At 35.9% G+C, this 20,590-nt stretch overlaps 7 protein-coding genes across 11 annotated transcripts; 5 read left to right on the top strand and 2 right to left on the bottom strand.

Moving 5' to 3' along the window:
* Positions 1–8: 8 nt before the first annotated feature.
* LOC130504051 (putative F-box protein At5g62660) lies at positions 9–1,145 on the top strand (the record flags this gene model as incomplete). The annotated part of the gene is made up of 1 exon (XM_056998623.1): positions 9–1,145. A coding segment is annotated over one exon (1,137 nt), but the record flags the coding sequence as incomplete, so codon positions are not given.
* Positions 1,146–1,432: 287 nt separating this feature from the next.
* LOC108838150 (probable serine/threonine-protein kinase PBL8) lies at positions 1,433–2,326 on the top strand. The gene is made up of 4 exons (XM_056998620.1): positions 1,433–1,451; positions 1,661–1,748; positions 1,832–1,962; positions 2,046–2,326. The coding sequence occupies exons 1-4, from the start codon at positions 1,433–1,435 to the stop codon at positions 2,324–2,326; spliced, it is 519 nt and encodes a 172-aa protein (XP_056854600.1).
* A 387-nt stretch (positions 2,327–2,713) lies between these two features.
* On the top strand, positions 2,714–6,060 carry LOC108825218 (probable serine/threonine-protein kinase PIX13). The gene is made up of 6 exons (XM_056998619.1): positions 2,714–2,849; positions 2,936–3,153; positions 4,815–4,950; positions 5,031–5,173; positions 5,362–5,470; positions 5,566–6,060. The coding sequence occupies exons 1-6, from the start codon at positions 2,801–2,803 to the stop codon at positions 5,835–5,837; spliced, it is 927 nt and encodes a 308-aa protein (XP_056854599.1). The 5' UTR covers positions 2,714–2,800; the 3' UTR covers positions 5,838–6,060.
* A 307-nt stretch (positions 6,061–6,367) lies between these two features.
* On the top strand, positions 6,368–9,835 carry LOC130504049 (putative nucleobase-ascorbate transporter 10; the record flags this gene model as incomplete). Its single annotated transcript, XM_056998621.1, has 14 exons — positions 6,368–6,650; positions 6,746–6,843; positions 7,277–7,453; positions 7,582–7,682; positions 7,768–7,843; positions 7,926–7,985; positions 8,111–8,313; positions 8,409–8,505; positions 8,626–8,712; positions 8,811–8,869; positions 8,984–9,075; positions 9,182–9,259; positions 9,377–9,531; positions 9,617–9,835. Coding segments are annotated over 14 exons (1,785 nt in total), but the record flags the coding sequence as incomplete, so codon positions are not given.
* A 1,671-nt stretch (positions 9,836–11,506) lies between these two features.
* LOC130504052 (cyclin-A2-1-like) lies at positions 11,507–13,842 on the top strand. The gene is given in 8 exon segments (XM_056998624.1): positions 11,507–11,811; positions 11,953–12,061; positions 12,207–12,328; positions 12,416–12,711; positions 12,811–12,963; positions 13,045–13,228; positions 13,318–13,452; positions 13,536–13,842. Coding segments are annotated over 8 exon segments (1,332 nt in total). The 5' UTR covers positions 11,507–11,538; the 3' UTR covers positions 13,596–13,842.
* A 145-nt stretch (positions 13,843–13,987) lies between these two features.
* LOC108828175 (UPF0481 protein At3g47200) lies at positions 13,988–17,163 on the bottom strand. Of its 5 annotated transcripts, none has more exons than XM_018601774.2 (5): positions 16,673–17,163; positions 16,238–16,497; positions 15,872–16,067; positions 15,504–15,561; positions 13,988–15,417 (listed from the first exon to the last, which is right to left on the bottom strand). In XM_018601774.2, exon 5 carries the CDS (start codon positions 15,410–15,412, stop codon positions 14,150–14,152), a length of 1,263 nt encoding a protein of 420 aa, XP_018457276.1. In that variant the 5' UTR covers positions 15,413–15,417; positions 15,504–15,561; positions 15,872–16,067; positions 16,238–16,497; positions 16,673–17,163; the 3' UTR covers positions 13,988–14,149. The 5 variants fall into 5 exon arrangements, with proteins under 5 accessions (XP_018457276.1, XP_018457275.1, XP_018457272.1 ...); XM_018601773.2 differs by having other exon boundaries at positions 15,486–15,561; XM_018601770.2 differs by having other exon boundaries at positions 13,989–15,561; positions 16,238–16,396.
* Positions 17,164–18,189: 1,026 nt separating this feature from the next.
* Positions 18,190–20,360, bottom strand: LOC130504050 (UPF0481 protein At3g47200-like). Its single transcript, XM_056998622.1, has one exon. The coding sequence runs from the start codon at positions 20,204–20,206 to the stop codon at positions 18,941–18,943; it is 1,266 nt and encodes a 421-aa protein (XP_056854602.1). The 5' UTR covers positions 20,207–20,360; the 3' UTR covers positions 18,190–18,940.
* Between the last annotated feature and the right edge of the window lie 230 nt (positions 20,361–20,590).

Consider the following 20,590-nt stretch of genomic DNA (forward strand, 5'->3'; position numbering starts at 1 on the left):
TGAGTAGATTGCCTGTTAAATCGCTTATGAGGTTCAAGTGTGTCTCAAAGCTCTGGTCTTCTCTGATCCGTTCTCGATATTTTAGCAACCTTTATCTCAAGGTCGCATCATCTCCATCGCGACTGATGCGACCACTTGGTGTATACATGAGTTTGAATTTGAGTTTGACTTCGGATGGACACTACAATTGTGATTCGATGGAGTTTTGCCGCAACACTGAAAAGTTTGAACTGCTATCCTTAAGGTTATCTTTGTCGTCTAGTAATAGTGATGAATCATCGTTAGAACAAGATTTGACTTTCCCAGGGATGGGAGGATACAATATGGTATCTCTTCGCGGTTTGATTTTATACACTGTTTGCAGAAAAGCATGTATCTATAATCCCTCCACTAGACAAAGCTTAACCTTACCCGCAGTCAAATCCAACATTTTTGCTCAGCAAGAACGTAATAAGCATGTCTTCTACTTTTTCGGACATGATCATGTTCATGATCAATACAAAATAGTCTGCAATGTTGTGGTAATCTCGCGAGATTACAAGAAGATAATAACCAACGAGTTTTGGGTCTTTGTACTGGAACCCAGAGGTTTTTGGAAAAGAATCGAGTATGATGATCAACCTCACCTTCCAACAAAACAAGGACTCTGCATCAACGGAGTTATATATTATCTGGCTTCCAATCCTACATGTCATGTTTACTGTTTTGACGTTAGGTCCGAAGAGTTCCGTGTGATCCAAGCACCCCATTCAGAGTATCAGCATTGTAAGTCCTTGGGTTTCATAGAGCACGGTGGAAAACCAGCAATCTTTGATTGTACACGTATTAGAGAAACGGGTGTGTTCGAGTTGTGGGTCTTGGAGGTGGATGGTGGAACATGGTCGAGGAAGTCTCTGGTTTTGAAGCCTTGTCAGATGCATTTAGTGGATGATATTAACCGTAAGAAGTTGATTGTGCATGGTACGGATCAGAACAATAAGGTTATCTTGGCGTTGACTCGTCCTTGTTATATTCTCTATTATGATCTGATAAAGAATGATTTGAGAAAGGTTAATATCATCAGAGCAACAAGGCCGTATGAGCCGCATGACGTGTGTTTCAAGGTTATGGATAAATGTGAAAACATCATGCAGTTGGAAACTTGAATAGTGTTTATTTTATAAGATTTTATCATTGTCTAATTGAATTATTTTATTTGTTTTGCAAACAAACAAAACAATAGTTAAATATCTCTGATTCTTTTATCATTATCTAATTGAACTATTTTACTTGTGTTACAAACTTACAAACAAACAAAACAATAGTTAATATGTTAATGTTGTGGTTCAAAAAAAGTCTTTGATGTTTAATATCATCAAGGAGCTATATATATAAATAGCGTTTATATGGTTTTTCTTTGAATTTGTTCTCTAAAAATTCTGGTCTGGAGTACATGTGGGGCTCCTACAGTTGTCAGGAGATTGCTAGCTCAACACACACATGAGCTTACATCCACGAATACAAATTTTGATTTGTCGTCTCAAGTGAATTCCACAAAACAAATAGTTCATTTGTTGTTATTGATCTGCAGTACTCTGCCTCGGTTCGAGTCAGACGAGAATCAGCAACTGTGACTAAGCCAAAGCCAAAGACCGTTATAAGTTAACATATCCATAGGCAGTGGCTCAGTGTCTTGCTTTCTTGCACTCTTGGAAGAAAACCAGTCTCTATCGCAGATATCTTACCTCTTCTAAAATCCTGCTCGATTCGCTATGGATTTGCTTTCCCTTTCTTTTTTTCTTGAAAACTTGCTCCCCACCCTTACAAATGACAACATCTTTGAGGGTACGCAGGAGTTCAACGCAAGAGTTTCCTATTTCGGACTCAAAAACCTACCTTCTGATGATGAAAGTTCGTACGTCTCCTCCTATTATGCTGAACCAGCTAGGTTTCATCACACACCTCCCGAATTCATAATATCAGGCAACAATATTTCCTTTGCTCATTCTCCCCAATAGTTTCACATAACCATTGAATTATAAGGTCACTGACCTCACGAAGTACAGGGAAGTTGGACATGCCCGGCGATGTGTACAGCTTCGGTGTTATACTGCTAGAGATGCTAACTGGTTTTGGAAAACGGCGCATAATCCTAGCAAAGCGAGCGATACGGAACAACACTGAAAACATTGCTGAGATGATTGATCCGGATTTAGAGAATAGCTATCCTCATGAAGAGAGGATGCGTATGTGCGAGATTATAAAACAACGCCTTGAGGAAATCCCGAAGAATCGACCATCCATGCAACGGGTGCTAGATAATTTGACTGGTATAGCTCGGATCTGAGGACAACTGGACAAGTACACTAAGAATCGTAAACGCTTTCCACTATAAGACAGTTATAAACATAGTCGATGTACGCATATGCACATATATATATATATATTGTACTAAACAAGTGTGGACGGTCGTCTTTTTTTTTAAATGTGGTTCAAATGTTACGCGCCTCTCTTCAGGCGCAATCATCTTCACTTTTACCTAATGTTGCTAACAAAAGATACAACAAATCCCCTCTTAGACAGCAGAATGAAAAATATAAAATAGCTCTCTCCCGAAGCAATTGACAAAGCGGCGTCGTATTTCTCACCATAGAATAGTTGACTTTGTCAGAAACGCGGATGGCACTCGGTACCTTTCAACGCGTTTACCTTGACTTGTCAAGACACAGACCAGCTTATTGGTTGTTTTTACTCTATCGAAGATCTAGAAAACATATGTACATAAAAAGATCTTCTTCTTCATTAGAGAGTCAGAATCGGGATGGGTAACTGTCACACACTTTTCACCCGACAACCTGATCCTATTTCAAGTAAGTATTATAAAAATCTCAGTGTATTTGACAAGTATATATAGAGGATATTATTTCCATTTCTTGATACTACTATATATGTACAGCGGAAGAGCGTGTGAAAGTCTTCACGGTGGCGGAGCTGAAAAAAACAACTAAGGATTTTAGTAAGGCGATGGTAAAAGGAGAGCGCTTTGGCAGCCATGTCAGGGGATACATCAACCCCAAGACGTTATCTCCAGCCAAGGAAGGGGTTGGCATGGCAGTAGCGGTTAAGAGATTTTACATGTTCAAGGATCTTGATCAAGATTTGCAAGATTGGCTTGTAAGTAATTATGGATATTTAGTGTCAGACCATAAATATCTATTTATAATTGACAAACAAAATAACCAAGTATTTGTAAAAAATAAAAATAGAAAAAATACTCATAGATAGCATTAAATTAAGTTTTTATTTAAAAATTAGCAAAAAGAGAAATCATCCAAATGATCTTGGTAAAAGTTCAAAATACATTTTTTATCTATTGTTTGTGTTTAGTGATTATAGTGTAGGATTTTAGTATTTACGGGGCGGAGTTATAATTAAGGTTGAGTTATTCTTAGGTTCACCCCATAGGGTGAACCTTTAGATTCACCAACCAATAGGATTCAAGTATTTTATATTTAATGTTTTTAAAAAATAAATAAAATATTGTTAAATTATATTATGTTTTCAAATAAATAGCTAAAAATAAATAAAAATAGTTGTAGTTGCAAAATTAATAAAACTCTAAACCCAAAATACTAAACCCTAAACCCTAAATACTAAACCCTAAACCCTTGGGAAACCCTAAACCCTTGGGTAAACACTAAACCGTTGGATGAATCATAGTTTTAAAAATTAAAAAATTCTTTTTTTTAATTATTACTGTTTTTTTTTATTTTTAGCTATTTATTTTAAAAACATAATATAATTTAACAAGATTTTGTTTCTTTTTTAAAAGATATTAAATAAGAAATACTTGAATCCTATTGGTTGGTGAATCTAAAGGTTCACCTTAGGGGGTGAACCCAAGAATAATTCATTAAGGTTTAGAGTTTTAGATATTTTAGTATTTTTATTGATTGATAAATGACTTATTCTTGGGTTCACCCCTAGAGTGAACCTAGAGGTTCACCCAACCAATAGGAATCACTCATTTCACAATTGATATCTTTTAAAAAAGGAAACAAAATATTATCAAGTTATATTATATTTTTAAAATAAAAAATTTTAAAAATAAATAAAAATAGTAATATATGAAAAAAAATTAAAAATATTTTAACTCTGTCATCAAAACACTAAACCCTAAACTCTAAACTCTAAATCTTAAAAATACCAAATCCTTAATCCTAAAAAGAGTTTAGGGATTAAGATTAAGGGTTTAATATTTTTAAGATTTATTGTTTTAGTGCTTAGTGTTTTTGATTTAAAATTTAGGATTATCCAAGTGTTTATGATTTACCCAAGGATTTAGGGTTTAGAGTTTAGGATTTAGGGTTTAGTATTTCGATGATGGCGTTAAAATATCTAATTTTTTTTTGCATATACTAGAGTTTAGGGTTTAGAGTTTAAGATTATCCAAGGGTTTAGCGTATACCCAAGGGTTTAGGGTATACTCAAGGGTTGAGGGTTTATGATTTAGGGTTTAGGGTATATTTTTTTTGATGATGTTAAAAATATATTTTTAAAAAATTATTTTCTGTAACTACTATTATTTTTATTTTATTTATTTTAAAAACATAATATATCTTGACAATATTTTGTTTTCTTTTTTAAAAGATATCAATTGTGAAATGAATGATTCCTATTGGTTAGGTGAACCTCTAGGTTCACTCTAGGGGTGAACCCAAGAATAACTCTTGATAAATGCTATGTTGGAGATTTTTTTTGAAGATTTTTTAATGATAAAAACTAAAAATTTGCCCATAACACTACTAGCTGAATATATAAACTGAGATTTGTAGATTGACCTAGAGTTTCTACGACGTAACTCTCATCCAAGCTTGGTGAAGCTCATTGGCTATGGTTCGGATCGTCGTACGTTGTTCATTATTGCTGAATACTTTCCAACCGGAAGCTTAGAAAATCACATCTATAGAGGTAAAGACGTTAAGCCGAAGTTTATGCATTCCTCTCCTTTTTGGCATTGATGCATGGTTTGATGACACATTTTCTCACAGAGACTCGTCCAAAGCCGCTGTCCTGGGAGACGCGACTTAACATATCCATAGGAGTGGCTCAGTGTCTTGCTTTCTTGCACTCTTGGAAGAAAACCAGTCTTTCTCGCCGATATCTCACTGCTTCTAAAATCCTGCTCGATTTGGTATGGATTTTCTTTTCTTTTTTTTTTTTGTTAAGAATTATCGATCCTTATATTACTTAACTCTTTGATAGAGAATTTTATTAGAGAAATACTCTAGGATAGTTTACACAAACACAAAATTTGTACACCTTTTCTTCTTGAAAACTTTGCTTCCTTCCTTTATAAATGACATCTTTAAGGGTATGCAGGAGTTCAACGCAAGAGTTTCCTATTACGGACTCAAAAACCTACCTTATATTGAAGAAGGGACACACGTCCCCTCGTTAGATTACGCACCTCCCGAATACATATTATCAGGCAACAAATTTCCCCTTGCTCCTCCCCAAAGTTTTCAAATAACCATTGAATTTTAAAGACACTGATGTTACGAGTTTGCAATTACTAAAATACAGGGAAGTTGGACATATCGGGCGATGTGTACAGCTTTGGTGCTATACTGCTCCAGATGTTAACTGGTTTAAAAATGCGGCACATAATTCTAAAAATACGAGATGACAGTGAAAGCATTGCTGAGATGATCGATCCAGATCTAGAGAATAGCTATCCTCTTCAAGAGGGGATGCGTATGTGCGAGATTATCAAACAATGCCTTGAGGAAGACGCGAAGAATCGACCATCCATGCAACAGGTGCTGGATAGTTTGAATAGGATAGCTCGGACTTGAGTAAGAGTTGTAAAGGCTAAAAAATTATTTCCACTAGCTATAAGACAATTATAATATAGTCGAAATACGCATATGCATATATACATTTGTATTAAACAAGTGCGAATGGAGTTAGTATATGTCAATAAGTAACTTTATTTGTTTTCAAATCAGATGAAAGGGTGTTTCAAAATCTCCGGATCTGTTAATACGGTCAATTAAATCTCAATGGATTTGTATTTCGAATTCCATGTACCAAAACGGACGTTATCGAGCCTTTTATTATTACATTAATTGATAAAAATGTAAATCATAAATTTTTATTTTTTTCGTTTATAAGTTGTGGAAACGTTAAAGAGTTTTAACCCAAACCTTTTTGACTTCTCATTCACTCTATAGTCTATACCTTCTCGGCTTATCGATCTCGTTCAAACAAAGAAAGCTTCGTTGATCTCCCTCTCACGTGGACTCCTTTTTAAAAGTAAGTTTATGTAATTGATCATAAACATGATATATTAATGTAGATACAATATGTACACTAAACGATACAAAATGATCGATACACTTTATTTTGGTCTACCTTGAATATAGAAGACAAAAATTCAACCACGTCCATGGCAAATGGAGGGGGCAACGGTGGTGGTGGAAACAATAACAACAATGGAGGTGCCAACGGCGGTGGGGGAAACAATAACAACAATGGAGGTGCCAACGGCGGTGGGGGAAACAATAACAACAGAGGAGGGGGCAATAGGACGGTGGAGTTACAGCCCCACCCGGTGAAAGAACAACTCCCTGGAATTCAGTATTGTGTCAACAGTCCTCCTCCTTGGTGTATGTTTTAACAAAAAATTAAATCGTTTTGCTAATTTAGTTTGCTTATGTTTAAACAACTTATGTGTGTAACTAATATTGTTCTGGTGTTACAGTTGAAGCGTTAGTGTTGGGTTTTCAGCATTATTTGTTGAGTCTTGGCATCACGGTTCTTATTCCAAGCCTTTTAGTTCCACACATGGGAGGTGGTGATGTAAGTTTTGATCTAACTTCATTTTATGACTGTGTTTTACCTATAATTTTCAAATAAATTTATTGTTTCTTAAGGTATAAAGGTTAGAAAGTTTAAAGACTTATATACATATTTTCATAATTATTAACAAATCTCAACGTCTACATAATGTAGGCTTCTAGATTTTGATTTTACAATCATGTTAAACAAAACAAATTATTCATTTCTGGAGATATTTTTTTTTAGAAAGAATTTTTGGAGCTATTTGAGTGGTAGTTAACAAATATACCTTAAGATCGTTTATATACCGATCAAACTAATATTTTTGTTTTAATGAAATCTTAAAGAATCATAAAAAGGATTATTTAACATTAAAAATGTTTCAAATTATTCAATTTTCGGTGTATATTTTTTAACTATTCAGAAATTTATGTCTTGAATTATGATTTCTCAGGCAGAGAAGGCTAGAGTTATACAAACAATGCTATTTGTATCTGGACTAACAACATTGCTCCAGTCTTTCTTTGGAACTCGATTGCCTGTGATAGCGGCTCCTTCTTATGCCTATATCATACCTATCACTTCCATCATTTCCTCAACCCGCTTCACTTACTACACTGATCCTTTTGAAGTAAGTCTTAACATTAGTTTCATCATTTATTCTTACGAAGCCGGTAATCCTTTTGAAGTAAGCCTTTTAGTTTATTCTTACAAACTAAATTTCACTGATAAAAACGGTTGGACCACATAATTTAATAGAGGTTTGTGGGAACAATGAGAAGCATACAAGGGGCTCTGATTATCGCCGGCTGTTTCCAAGTTCTTGTATGTTTCTTAGGCCTGTGGAGAAATGTCGTAAGGTAAAATAACTAATATTACTTCACTTAATCTGAAGTGGGACTCATAAACTAAACAGAACTATATTTTTGGTTGTGTGTTTATTAGATTTCTAAGCCCACTCTCAATTGCTCCTTTGGCAACGTTTGCTGGACTAGGACTCTACCAAATCGGCTTCCCTTTGGTATGTTTTCCATACTCTCATTTTTGTTGGTTATTGAAAACTTTATATTATTGATGTTTATCATGTATTTTTTTTTTTCTAGTTGGCGAGATGCGTTGAAGTGGGACTTCCCGGGTTGATTTTACTTGTTTTAGTCACCCAGGTAAAGGTCTAAACAATTGCTTCTTTTATTACACGTGATTATATAAAAAAAACTATAAATAATTTGGTATACAAGTTCACGTACAAAACTTAATGAACGTCCATGTTTTTCTTTGTGTAATGTAGTACTTACCGCGCTTTCTGAAGATGAAGAAAGGGGTGTTTTGGGATGGATCAAGATGTGACCGTTATGGGATGATGATATGCATTCCATTGGTTTGGTTGTTAGCTCTATTACTCACATCGAGTGGTGTATACAACCATAAATCTCAAACTACTCAAATCAGTTGCCGTACAGACCGTAATGGTCTTATCACCAACACTCCTTGGTCAGTTCTTCTACTTGAATGTTTTATATTTGGCGATTTCACTATTTAGTTACAACTTTATTGTTTCTATATTCTCTCTATGTGAATTACAATAGGATATACTTACCATATCCTTTCCAATGGGGAAGCCCAACCTTCCACTTCACTGATTCTTTTGCGATGATGGCTGCCTCTTTCGTCACTCTATTTGAGGTTACTCTTTCGTTTTGTATATGAAATTGATCATTTGAAATTTTAGTACTAATTACTGAAATCATGGACACATAAAGTTTAATTTACTATTACACTAAAGTGTGTTACATATTATTGCAGTCGACCGGTTTGTTCTACGCATCTGCAAGATATGGAAGTGCGACACCGATCCCACCATCAGTTATCAGCCGTGGTACTGGCTGGCTGGTTAGTCTAAGAGGAACTTACTTAGTTGCATTGTCTTTAACCGTTTGTTAATTATGTTTTATCATCATCTTTTAAATATATGATTGCCTATCGTGTAGGGAGTTGGAGTATTACTCAACGGCATTCTTGGAGGCGTCTCAGGGATCACAACCTCATCGTAACGAACCTCATTTCTAAATTAACTTTTTATTTATTTCTTGACCATGTATTAATTTATTAAATATTAATTATGGTAAACGCTTATTATTATATGGTTAACGTTAATGTTCAGAGAAAATATTGGACTTTTGGCCATGACTAAAATTGGGAGTCGAAGAGTGATACAAATTTCAGCTGCCTTCATGATTTTCTTCTCCATTTTCGGTAAATACAATATATTTTTTTGTTATAAACTATATCTTCTTATGTATAAATAGATTTGCTGGATATTTTCCAGTTTAGTTTTTTATTTTTATTTATCAAAATGCAGGAAAATTTGGAGCTTTTTTCGCGTCCATACCATTACCGATCATGGCGTCCGTTTACTGCATGGTCTTGTGTTTTGTGTGTAAGTCTCTTCATCACATCACAATTTTACATACTATCAAAATGAAAATTACATTTTCATATAATAACATGCTTTGTTTTTTTCACTAAAAATCAAATCAAATTCAATGCAATGTAGCGTCTGCGGGCATTAGCTTTCTACAGTTTTGCAACCTCAACAGCTTCAACACCAAATTCATTTTGGGATTTTCATTTTTCATGGCTATATCAATCCCTCAATACTTTAGAGAATACTACAATGGAGGTTGGCGGTCTGATCATCACTCTAACTGGGTCAGTACATTCCCTTATATACTTTGTGAAAAGAATTAAAACATGCTTATCAAATTATGCTTTTCTTGGATTATATACGAAACAGTTGGAAGATATGATAAGAGTGATATTCATGTCACATACAACGGTTGCGGGAATGATAGCAATAGTGCTTGATTGCACATTGTCTCGTGAGAGCGATGAAGCCAAGAAAGATTGTGGGCTAAAATGGTGGGAGAAGTTTCGACTATACAATCTTGATGTCCGAAACGATGAGTTTTATGGTCTACCTTGCTGCCTCAATAAATTCTTCCCTTCTCACTGAAACTATCACAAAATATATTTATTTGTAGTCTTTTGCCCTTAGAATATTTTATTTATTCTCATGTCCTAGAATTTTATAGAGTTTGTTATATTTTTCTTACATTTTTTTTAGTTGGTTACATATTTATCTTGAATTTTTATATGCTATAATAGTTTGTTCTATTATTAATTACTGAACAGTTTTCCAAACATATATATAGGTGATGATTGGTTCGGGTGTGATTTTAGAAATTTAGCTGTACAAATTCAGATGTAGATAAATTGGTTGTAGCTGTGCAGTTGTTACTGTATATTTTCTTTGCAGAGACTTTTGCTATAGTTAAATTTGTTGTAGCTGTAAGTTATAGACTTTAGATATTTTAAAATAAAATATGTGAAATATGTAATGTATATATAAAATAATTAATTTTTATCAATTAAAGAATTTATATTAATTTTTTTTTGTAAATTATCAAATTTTACTATTATTTAAAATGTGATATGTAAATAATAACGATGTTATTTAAAATATTTCAATCAATTTAAAAACACCCAAAATTAAATTAAACATTTAAAGATGGCTTAATTATAATTATCTAATTTGTTTTATATTATAGATAGCTTGTTTTATTTTATAGATTCTACCGTCAATAAAAGAGAGTTTTAGGTTTTATACTTAAACACACATAAGAAAAAAATTGCTTTAATTTTTTGGCTGTAGCTTTAAAAATAAAGCTAAAGCACGATTGATAAAAAATTATAGAAACTTGATATTGGTTTTAACTACTAAAACTAAAGCTACAATATGATTGGTAAAATTTGGTGATTTAAAAATAAATAAAGTTAAAGTAAGGAGATAAAACGCAAGTCAAGTTAAACTCAAATTGAATTCTACTAAACTCAACAATTTCAGTTCAAATAAAATAAACGTTTTATTTCTGTAAAAACAAAAAGAAAATAAAACAAATATTTGTACTTTCGCTGATTTTGCCAATGATTATCTAAACACACACACTTTTGTAAATTGGAGAACATAGATTGGGCTTTGAACAAAACAGAACATAGATTACAGGTTTCATTGGAGAGTATAAAATTGTCGGTTCGTTAAGAGTTCCAGTGGGCTTTTAGGGTTTTAAAGCGGTAGGGAAACAGAGGCGCGTAACGGCTTATTATTTTATTAATTTCAAATTAGAAAATGGAAATTTACTGAAACGGACCGGACGTCAAAGTGTCAGATATCATTCTGACACTCTCAAATAATCTGACAACTGTTCAAATCGTTAGTTTTCATTTCATTTCTTTTATTTATTTTTCTTATTTCTGATATAGAAAATTCGAACAAGATCATAGAATCCCGCTCCTCCTCCTATTTCAACAACCCTTCTCCACTGGAGATTCACAATTTCCATATTCATGATCTGAAGGTATCATCACTTCTCCATGTTATCTGAAATTTGTTGATCTGTTAGACTTGTTCTGTTTCATGATTGATCTATGTTTTCAGACAGTGTTCGCGCTCTTGTTTTCTCTTTTCATTCTTGTTATTTGCGTGGGATGGTTAAGACAATAATGATCAATAGTTTTTTGGTTACATATGATTGTGTCCAAGGATGAGAAACATTTGTGATAATCTAATATCTCACTCAATTTAACTTTTTTTTTTTAAATTATGTATACGTTCTGCAGGCTTGGCATACCTGTGGAGAGTTTTCCAATAATAAAATCATGCGTAGAGGTTCTTCAATGCAGTCCAAGGCTAACAAAGAAACAATCTCTACTGCGAAAACTGGACAAGAGAATGTGAGAGTCACTAGATCACGAGCCAAGGCGGCATTAGGAGCGTCGATATCTCCATCAAAACCCGATTTTAAACAGGCACCAATGCATAAAAAGCGAATGGCATCAGATGATATAAAAGATTGTTGTCAACATAAGAGACGTTCGGTGCTCAAGGATGTGACTAACTCTTTGGCCTGTTTGGATGGGAACAATGTTAAGGTAACGATTCCTTAGAAGTACCTTCTTTATTGATATAGTGATGTGATGTGATGATACGTATAACGTGATAATCATCCAAGAATCTAGAGGCGTGTTGGTGTTTTGAATTGCGTTCTTGATTCTTAACATATAACGTGACAGGCTAGCAAGAGAGACCAAGATGTGGATGCCGAAAAATCTAAACTAGCAGAAGATTTGTCAAAGATTAGGATGGTTGAATCTGCTACAAACTCCAAAGATGGAGATCAAAGTAAGATGACTAAACTAAATAATTCAAAAATGCTGAAAAATAATAAGTAACCATATATCATATTTCAAAACATATCAGAGAATCAATGTTAAATGAAAGCATATACCTAACTGTATGTTTCTCAAATTTACTCTGGATTTTGTAGAAGAAGACGGATATGGTTTCAGAGGCTATCTTAAGCCTGTAGATATTGATTCCAATGACCAAGATCCTCGGTTTTGTTGCTTATATGCTGCAAATATGTATGACAGTTTTCATGTTGCAGAGGTTTGAACTAAAATGATGTCTTTACTTTATCTTTCCACTAGATGATAACATACTGAGACTCTGTTTTTTTTATTGTTGTTGCTAAAGCTTGATCAAAGACCTTCAACTAGCTATATGGTGCAAGTACAGCGAGATATCGGTCCAAGCATGCGTGGGATTCTCATTGATTGGCTTGTGGAGGTACTACTACTACTTCAAAAGCATTTGTTAAAGAGTAAGAGCCACTGTTAATAATGCTATTTCTTGTAGGTTTCTGAAGAGTATAAGCTGGCTGCAGACACTCTATACCTTGCAGTGAACCTCGTTGATCGGTTCCTGTCCAACAATTACATTGAAAAACGGAGGCTCCAGCTTCTTGGTGTCACTTGCATGCTAATAGCCTCGTGAGTTTCCCCACTTCTAACATTCGCTTTTGCAAATGAGTGTAGTAATGTCAGCAAAAGTGAATTAACTAAGACATTATTCTTGTTGAGCCTCTGAAGGAAGTATGAAGAGATATGTGCACCAAGGTTGGAAGAGTTCTGCTTCATTACAGACAATACATACACAAGACTCGAAGTAGTGGCCATGGAGACTCGAGTTTTAAACTTTCTGCACTTTCGTTTATCAGTTCCAACCACCAAAACGTTTCTCAGGTTATACACCAAACGCTATATTTACTTTCAATCTAAACAGTACGTATTATTATAAAGTCATTTTCTTCTTCTGCGTTTCAGGCGGTTCATTCAAGCAGCTCAAGCGTCTGATCAGGCTCACCACATTGAGATGAAGTCCTTAGCAAACTATCTTGCAGAATTGACTCTTGTGGAATATAGTTTTCTAAGGTTCTTGCCGTCTCTAATTGCTGCCTCAGCTGTTTTCTTAGCAAGATGGACGCTAGACCAATCTAAGCATCCTTGGGTGAGCTCACATTGCTTAACTTTAAAATGCTTTTTACTTATTCTTTAGTGGGAAGATAAGTTTGTTTATGTGAATTTTATTGCTTACAGAACTCAACTCTACAGCACTATACTAGATATGAGACACCTGCTCTTAAGAACACAGTGCTTGCAATGGAGGATTTGCAGCTCAACACCAGTGGAAGCACCCTTGTTGCTGTAAGGAACAAGTATAACCAAGAAAAGGTATGTTCTGGTTGCCCATATTTTCCGAGTGTTTAAGAGATTAGCAAAAACTGACAATGAGTTTTGTCTCATTCTGTTTACAGTTTAAAAGAGTGGCAACACTAACATCTCCTGAACGTGTCACAACACTGTTCTCAAGATGAAACCTGGCTTTAAGTTCTCCTGATGTGACCAAAAGAGGCATAACCAAGTCAGCACATCTCACTGGCTTCAACAATTGCATCAGGTGACATCACTTTTGGTCTCTTCTTCAGTAGTGGAATGGTTTATATAAGTTGTGCTTCTAGGCAAATGCCATCTCATGTGAAAATTGTAAAACTAAACATGGTTTTGACACATTGAGATAGTCTCCTTGCCTTAAAAATATATTTAAAAAAAAATGTATTTCTAGTCCCTTAACAAAGCAAGTAGTTCAAGATATTGCAAGATTCAGTACAAAGTCATGTCAGGATCTGAATGATGTATGTTCTGATGCTACAATTCTACATACATATGAAACAATTGTTTTATTCCAGTACCCTTAATAAAGAAAGTAGCTCAGCTCAAGCCATGGCAAGACTCAGTACAAAGTCATGTCAGGACATGACTGCTGTCTGTTCTGATAATACAAATATTTATTACATTCCATAAGAATATTATTTATTGAGTTTGGGAACCAAAATGATATCCCAGAAGATGCAAGTACCTGTGGTAACACTCACAGGGCCAAGATAGAGCATATAGCTTGAATGAAAGTGAGGATGAGGAGAAGCACAGCAGCCAAAACAGAAGCAACAGACCAAGGATTTTGGAAATAGTCACGTCTCAGAACCGCCTTCCACCTGTTCCGTGGTGTGTTGCAGTAAGCGTGTAGGTTCTCAGAGAGGCTCTGAAAGTGAAGTTCTTCACCATAGACAACCTCTTGGCACATGCTATTGAACAACTTTGAAACATCTTCTGCGATTCCAAGATCGTTCACAAAGATCTCACTGCGGATGAGTATGTCTGCACCTACAGGGGATCCGATGAAAAAACTGAGCAGTCTGATGTACTCGGTGAAGATCTTATCTGAGCAATGGCATTGTTCGAACACAATGATGTTTCTGTAGATGGGTTCTGTAAAATCATTGATGCTGATAGTAGGAATCTCCAGCACTCCATCAGCAAATTTAAGATCAAGTAAACAACTACTGGTCTCTGCTGGCTTTAACTTAACACCAGCATTGAGAAGCTCGGTTGCTTCCGGTGCATTGAAGACCTTAAATGTTGTGGTTTCTTCCACTTCCATTGGAACCTCTGGCAGATAAAGAGACCTCAAAACATCAACGAGATGATCTGGCTCTGGTTTTAAATTTGCATCATCAATGTTTCTCAAGAAACACCTGAAGAAGTGATGAATTTTCTGTATGACTGAATCTGTTCCTTGTTGGTAGTCAGAAGACAAGATATCAAACAAGCTCTTCACCACAAAAAAGGGTAACTGGTTTTCTATCAAAACCATGTCACGATACACGTCGTAAACCATCCATGGCTTCCCATATATGCGATCGTTCTCGCTTACGAGCCGACGATTACGAAATCTCAGAAAAAATTCAACCAAGAAGCTCCCATCCACAACTAACATTTTCACAAACTCGTCGCTGTTAAGTTCCACATCTTCTGCGTAACAGCTCCTAGCCTTCGCTTCCCACGTCCTTGCAACTCCAACAAGTTGCTCTAAACTAAAGCTTGTTCTAGTGAGAAAGCTCTGCAAGTACCTGTATTTGTGCTCTTCCATGGCTTGGAGCTCTTCTTTACCGTGATGAAACGGACCAATAGACATAACCCGAGGTGAATATGCATCAGGGTTGAGCCTTCGGAGCTTATTGGGTACCTTGTAGATACAACACTTGTTTGAAAGCGGAGACAGAGATTCCAGCTTTGCTTTGATGGAATCTGCAAGGGAACCTGCATCTTCACTCCTCCTATCCATACCTTTCATGTACTCTGAGAAGAAGCGTTTAGAGACGGTATTAAAGAAACAGAAAAACAGAGCGAGAAAGAGAGAGGAATACTCTGAGAAGAAGAGATACAGATTCAGAAGTCATCGTTCGTTTGAAAGGAAGGAACGGAGAAAGACATCAGTAGGCCCTGCCAAAGAGAGAGAGAGAGAGAGAGTGGGTAAAGCGGCAATACACTAATCTAGGATTATTTTATATTAAATAATAATAATAAGATTGGTTTAATATTATTAGATATGCAATGGTTCCATGATTATTGTGAAGCTACAGCTTCTTGGTGTCATTAACACTAGAATCCCATTAGGGTCTCTTAATGATTTTTTTTTAGTATTAAATAGTATTAGTTAAGAACTTAGTTAAGAAACACCAACATTTTTATGCTCCAATACTAGTTTCTTAAAAAAAATAATTAAACATTGTTTTCTTGTAAACAAGCTTACCAAAGTCGGAAGGTGCTTGATACATTTGTTGTCCAACGGTATCCTTGATGATCAAACTCAGCTTTGAAGACATCTTCCATGTCATCGACATCAAATGATTGTGGAAGAAGATCAGCTACATCAAATGAAACCATCAGCTCCTTGGTGCTGGCTGATCCAGTAGTCATGGTACCAAGTGGAGGTCGTCACTTAACAGCTGCAGGGACGAAGAGAGGTGAGGTGAGTTGGGGTTTAGCGTCGAACTAATTTCCATAATCCCTAAACCCTAAAGAAAATGAAACCAAAGTTGCATACTTGGAACATCCAGGAACAGACCCAAGACAAGAATGCAGCAGATTGGTAATTTCAAAAGGAACAAGAAGTAACCTGGAGCTGATTGTTGGAGAGATGAAGAACAAACAACCCTTGTATCCTCTCCCAAACGCTTCAGGAAGCAACCTCAGAGCTTCATCTTCGTTTGAGGTTTCAGATGTTTTCTCTTGCCATCAATCACTTCATCTTCGTTTTTATTATCACAAGACATTCCTTGCAAAACAGAGCGAGTGTCCACATATCATTATACTAGAGAAGATTGGTTAGTCCGAAGAAGGTTGTTGATAATTTTGCATCGAAACATGCCCTTCTTCCTGTAAACAATCATAATCATTAATAGAATCAATGTAGGCTAGCAATCTGGGAACTCGAAAGTTTTAATCTTTTTTTTTTTTTGTGCTTAGGTTAACAGAGTATGAAAACAGAGAAGAACCTAAGTCGATGCGAAATAGATGGAGAAAAGAGATTGTGTTGATCGGACGGACATACTTGTGTGTGGCCGAGAAAGGAAGATAACATTTTTTCGACTTAGCGATGGCCATTGGTGTCTTCTCGGCTGAGCGCTTTGGTTAGAACCAAATCCAGCAACACTCCTTGGTCAGTAATGAAATAACGCAGCCATGAATCGTGTGCCGACAGAGGAAGAATCTGTAAGAAAGATACAATCCCTGAAAATAAATCGAGGATTGGAGAAGAGAAGAGAAGAGAATGAGATCAAGTGCTTGTTTCAGGGATTTGATATATATAGAGAGAGAGAGAGGAGATGTTTCCTTCTCCTATCAACAACACGTGTCCAATAAGAAACTTTCTTCCTCCTCTTAATTTAATATATCTATTTTCTTTTTTCTTTAATTACTAACTACTCTAAAAGACCCCTTAAGAAACAGCGATAATGAGAGTATTATCCTCCTGAGTTCCCACACTTCTAACATTCACTTTTGCAATATGAGTATTAAAAATGTCAGCACAAGTGAATTAACTAAGACACTCTTCTTGTTGAGTCTCTGAAGAAAGTATGAAAGAGATTTGTGCACCAAGGTTGGAGGAGTTTTGCTTCATTCCAGACAATACATACACAAGACTCCAAGTAGTGGCCCTGGAGACTCAGGTTTAAACTTCCTGCGCTTTCGGTTATCAGTTCCCACCACCAAACGTTTCTCAGATCAAACACTAATACGTTATATTTACTTCAATCTAAACAATATGTAATATTAAGTCAATTTCTTCTTCTTCTTCTTCTTCTTCTTCTTCTTCTTCTTCTGCTGCGTTTCAGTATGTTCATTCAAGCAGCTCGAGCGTCTGATCAGGCTCACCACATTGAGATGAAGTCCTTAGCAAACTATCTTGCAGAGTTGACTCTTGTTGAATATAGTTTTCTTAGGTTCTTGCCGTCCTTAATTGCTGCCTCGGCTGTTTTTTTAAGCAAGATGGACACTAGACCAATCTAAGCATCCTTGGGTGAGCTCACATGTACTTTACTCTTCAGAGGGAAGATAGTTTTGCTTATGTGAAATGTTATTGCTTAAAGAACTCAACTCTACAGCACTATACTAGATATGAGACGCCTTCTCTTAAGAACACAGTACTTGCAATGGAGGATTTGCAGCTCTAACACCAGTGGAAGCACCCTTGTCGCTGTAAGGAACAAGTATAACCAAGAAAAGGTATGTTCTGGTTGCCCATATCTCCTGTTAGTGTTTAATAAAGTAGCAAAAAACTGACAATGAGTTTGGTTTCATTCTGTTTACAGTTTAAAAGAGTGGCAACACTAACATCTCCGGGAAGTGTTACAATACTCTTTCAAGATGAAACCTGGCGTTGAGTTCTCCTGATGTGCCAAAAGAGGCATAACCAAGTCAGCACATCTCACTGGCTTCAACACTTGCATCAGGTGAAATCACTTTTGGTCTCTTCTTCAGTAGTGGAATGGTTTATATAAGTTGTGCTGCTAGGCAAATGCCATCTCATGTGAAAATTGTAAAACTAAACATGATTTTGACACATTGAGATAGTCTCCTTGCCTTAAATATATATATATATTTTTTAAATGTATTTCTAGTCCCCTTAACAAAGCAAATAGTTCAAGATATTGCAAGATTCAGTACAAAGTCTGAAAGTCATGTCAGGATCTGAATGATGTATGTTCTGATGCTACAATTCTACATACATATATGAACATGCAAAAATTGTAAAATAAGACATAATTTTGATACATTGAGATAGGGGACTGGTGTAGTCGTGACTACGTATAACACAAGTAATCTATTGATTCTTAGAATACCTAGATTAGTTGTATTCTTGAGATAGTTGAGAGTCGAGGTACTATCCGATAACAAGGGGGTTTGAGTTTATAAAAAACTCAGAATATATTATTTATCAATGTCGTGACCTTACAACACCTAGGCATCGACTATATATATGAAAGCAAAACACCAATGCTGATTAGAAAAAGGAATTATAACTCTTCCTTATCCATAAATAAAAAGGAAACATAAAGCTTTAAGTAAAACTGAGTAGATAAGGAAACAAAGAAAACCAAAGCCGATATGGAAAAGAATGTAGGCTGCATCAGGGACTTAACAAAGAAAGTAGTTCAGCTCAAGCCATGGCAAGACTCAGTACAAAGTCTTGTCAGGACATGACTGCTGTCTGTTGTGATAATACAAATATTTATTATATTCCATAAGAATATTATTTATTTATTGAGTTAGGGAACCAAAATGATATCCCAGAAGATGTAAGTACCTGTGGTAACACTCACAGGGCCAAGATAGAGCATATAGCTTGAATGAAAGTGAGGATGAGGAGAAGCACAGCAGCCAAAACAGAAGCAACTGACCAAGGATTTTGGAAATAGTCACGTCTCAGAACCGCCTTCCACCTGTTCCATGGTGTGTTGCAGTAAGCGTGTAGGTTCTTAGAGAGGCTCTGAAAGTGAAATTTTGCACCAAAGTTAACCTCTTGGCACATGCTACTAAACAACTTTGAAACATCTTCTGAGTTTCCAAGATGGTTCACAAAGATCCCACTGCGGATGAGTATGTCTGCACCTGCAGGGGATCCAATGAAACAACTGAGCAGTCTGGTGTACTCGATGAAGATCTTATCTGAGCAATGGCATTGTTCAAACACAATGATGTTTCTGTAGATGGTTTCCGTTCTGTCAGAGACGGCGATGGTAGGAATCTCCAGCACTCCATCAGCAAATTTAAGATCAAGAAAACAACTACTGGTCTCTACTGGCTTGAACGTAACACCGGCATTGAGAAGCTCAGTTGCTTCCGGTGCATTGGAGATCTTCAATGTTGTGGTTTCTTCCACTTCCATTGGAACCTCTGGCAGATAAAAAGACCTCAAAACATCGACGAAATGATCTGGCTCTGGTTTTAAGTTTGCATCAAACATTCTCAAGTAACGACTGAAGCAGAAATGAATAATCTGTCTGACTGAATCTGTTCCTTGTTGGTAGTCAGAAGACAAGAGATCAAACAAACTCTTCACCACAAAAAAGGGTAACTGGTTTTCTATCAAAACAATGTCATGAAACACGTCGGTGATCATCCATGGCTTCCCATATATGCGATCGTTCTCGCCTCTGAGCCCATGATAACCATATCTCAAAATAAATTCAACCAAGAAGCTCCCATCCACAACTAACATTTTAACAAACTCGTCGCTGTTAAGTTCCACATCTTCTGCGTAACAACTCCGAGCATTCTCTTCCCACGTCCTTGCAACTCCAACAAGTTGCTCTAAACTAAAGCTTGTTCTAGTGAGAAAGCTATGCAAGTACCTGTATTTATACTCTTCCATGGCTTGGAGCTCTTCTTTACCGTGATGAAACGGACCAATAGACATAAACCGAGGTGAATATGCATCAGGGTTGAGCCTTCGGAGCTTATTGGGCACCTTGTAGATACAACACTTGCTTGAAAGAGAAGGCAGAGATTCCAGCTTTGCTTTGATGGAATCTGCAAGGGAACCTGCACCTGCACCTTCACTCCTCCTATCCATACCTTCCATGTACTCAGTTCAGTGCCACAGAAGCGTTTAGAGACGTTTTAAAGAAACAAGAAAAAAATAGAGAACATCTAGAGAGAAAAAGAGAGGAAGTTGAGGAATACTCTGAGAAGAAGATATACAAAGGCAACGTTCCTTTGAAAGGAAGAAACGGAGAAAGACGTCGGGCCCTGCCAAAAAGAGAGAGTGGGGTAAAGCGGCAGTAAGGCTTAAATTTTGAAAATAAAATTCATATAAGCCTTTGAATTATGGGGTAACTAGGTGGTTGTCCGTGAATTTGTGGGTACAAATTTTGATATAATATGATATTTTGTGTTTCTATCTACGATAATATATTTTAATATTTTAAAGCTGGAAGTGAATTTTTGGTAGCTAATTTTATACATA

Source organism: Raphanus sativus, unplaced genomic scaffold (assembly GCF_000801105.2).
Source record: "Raphanus sativus cultivar WK10039 unplaced genomic scaffold, ASM80110v3 Scaffold1331, whole genome shotgun sequence".
NCBI lineage: Eukaryota > Viridiplantae > Streptophyta > Magnoliopsida > Brassicales > Brassicaceae > Raphanus > Raphanus sativus.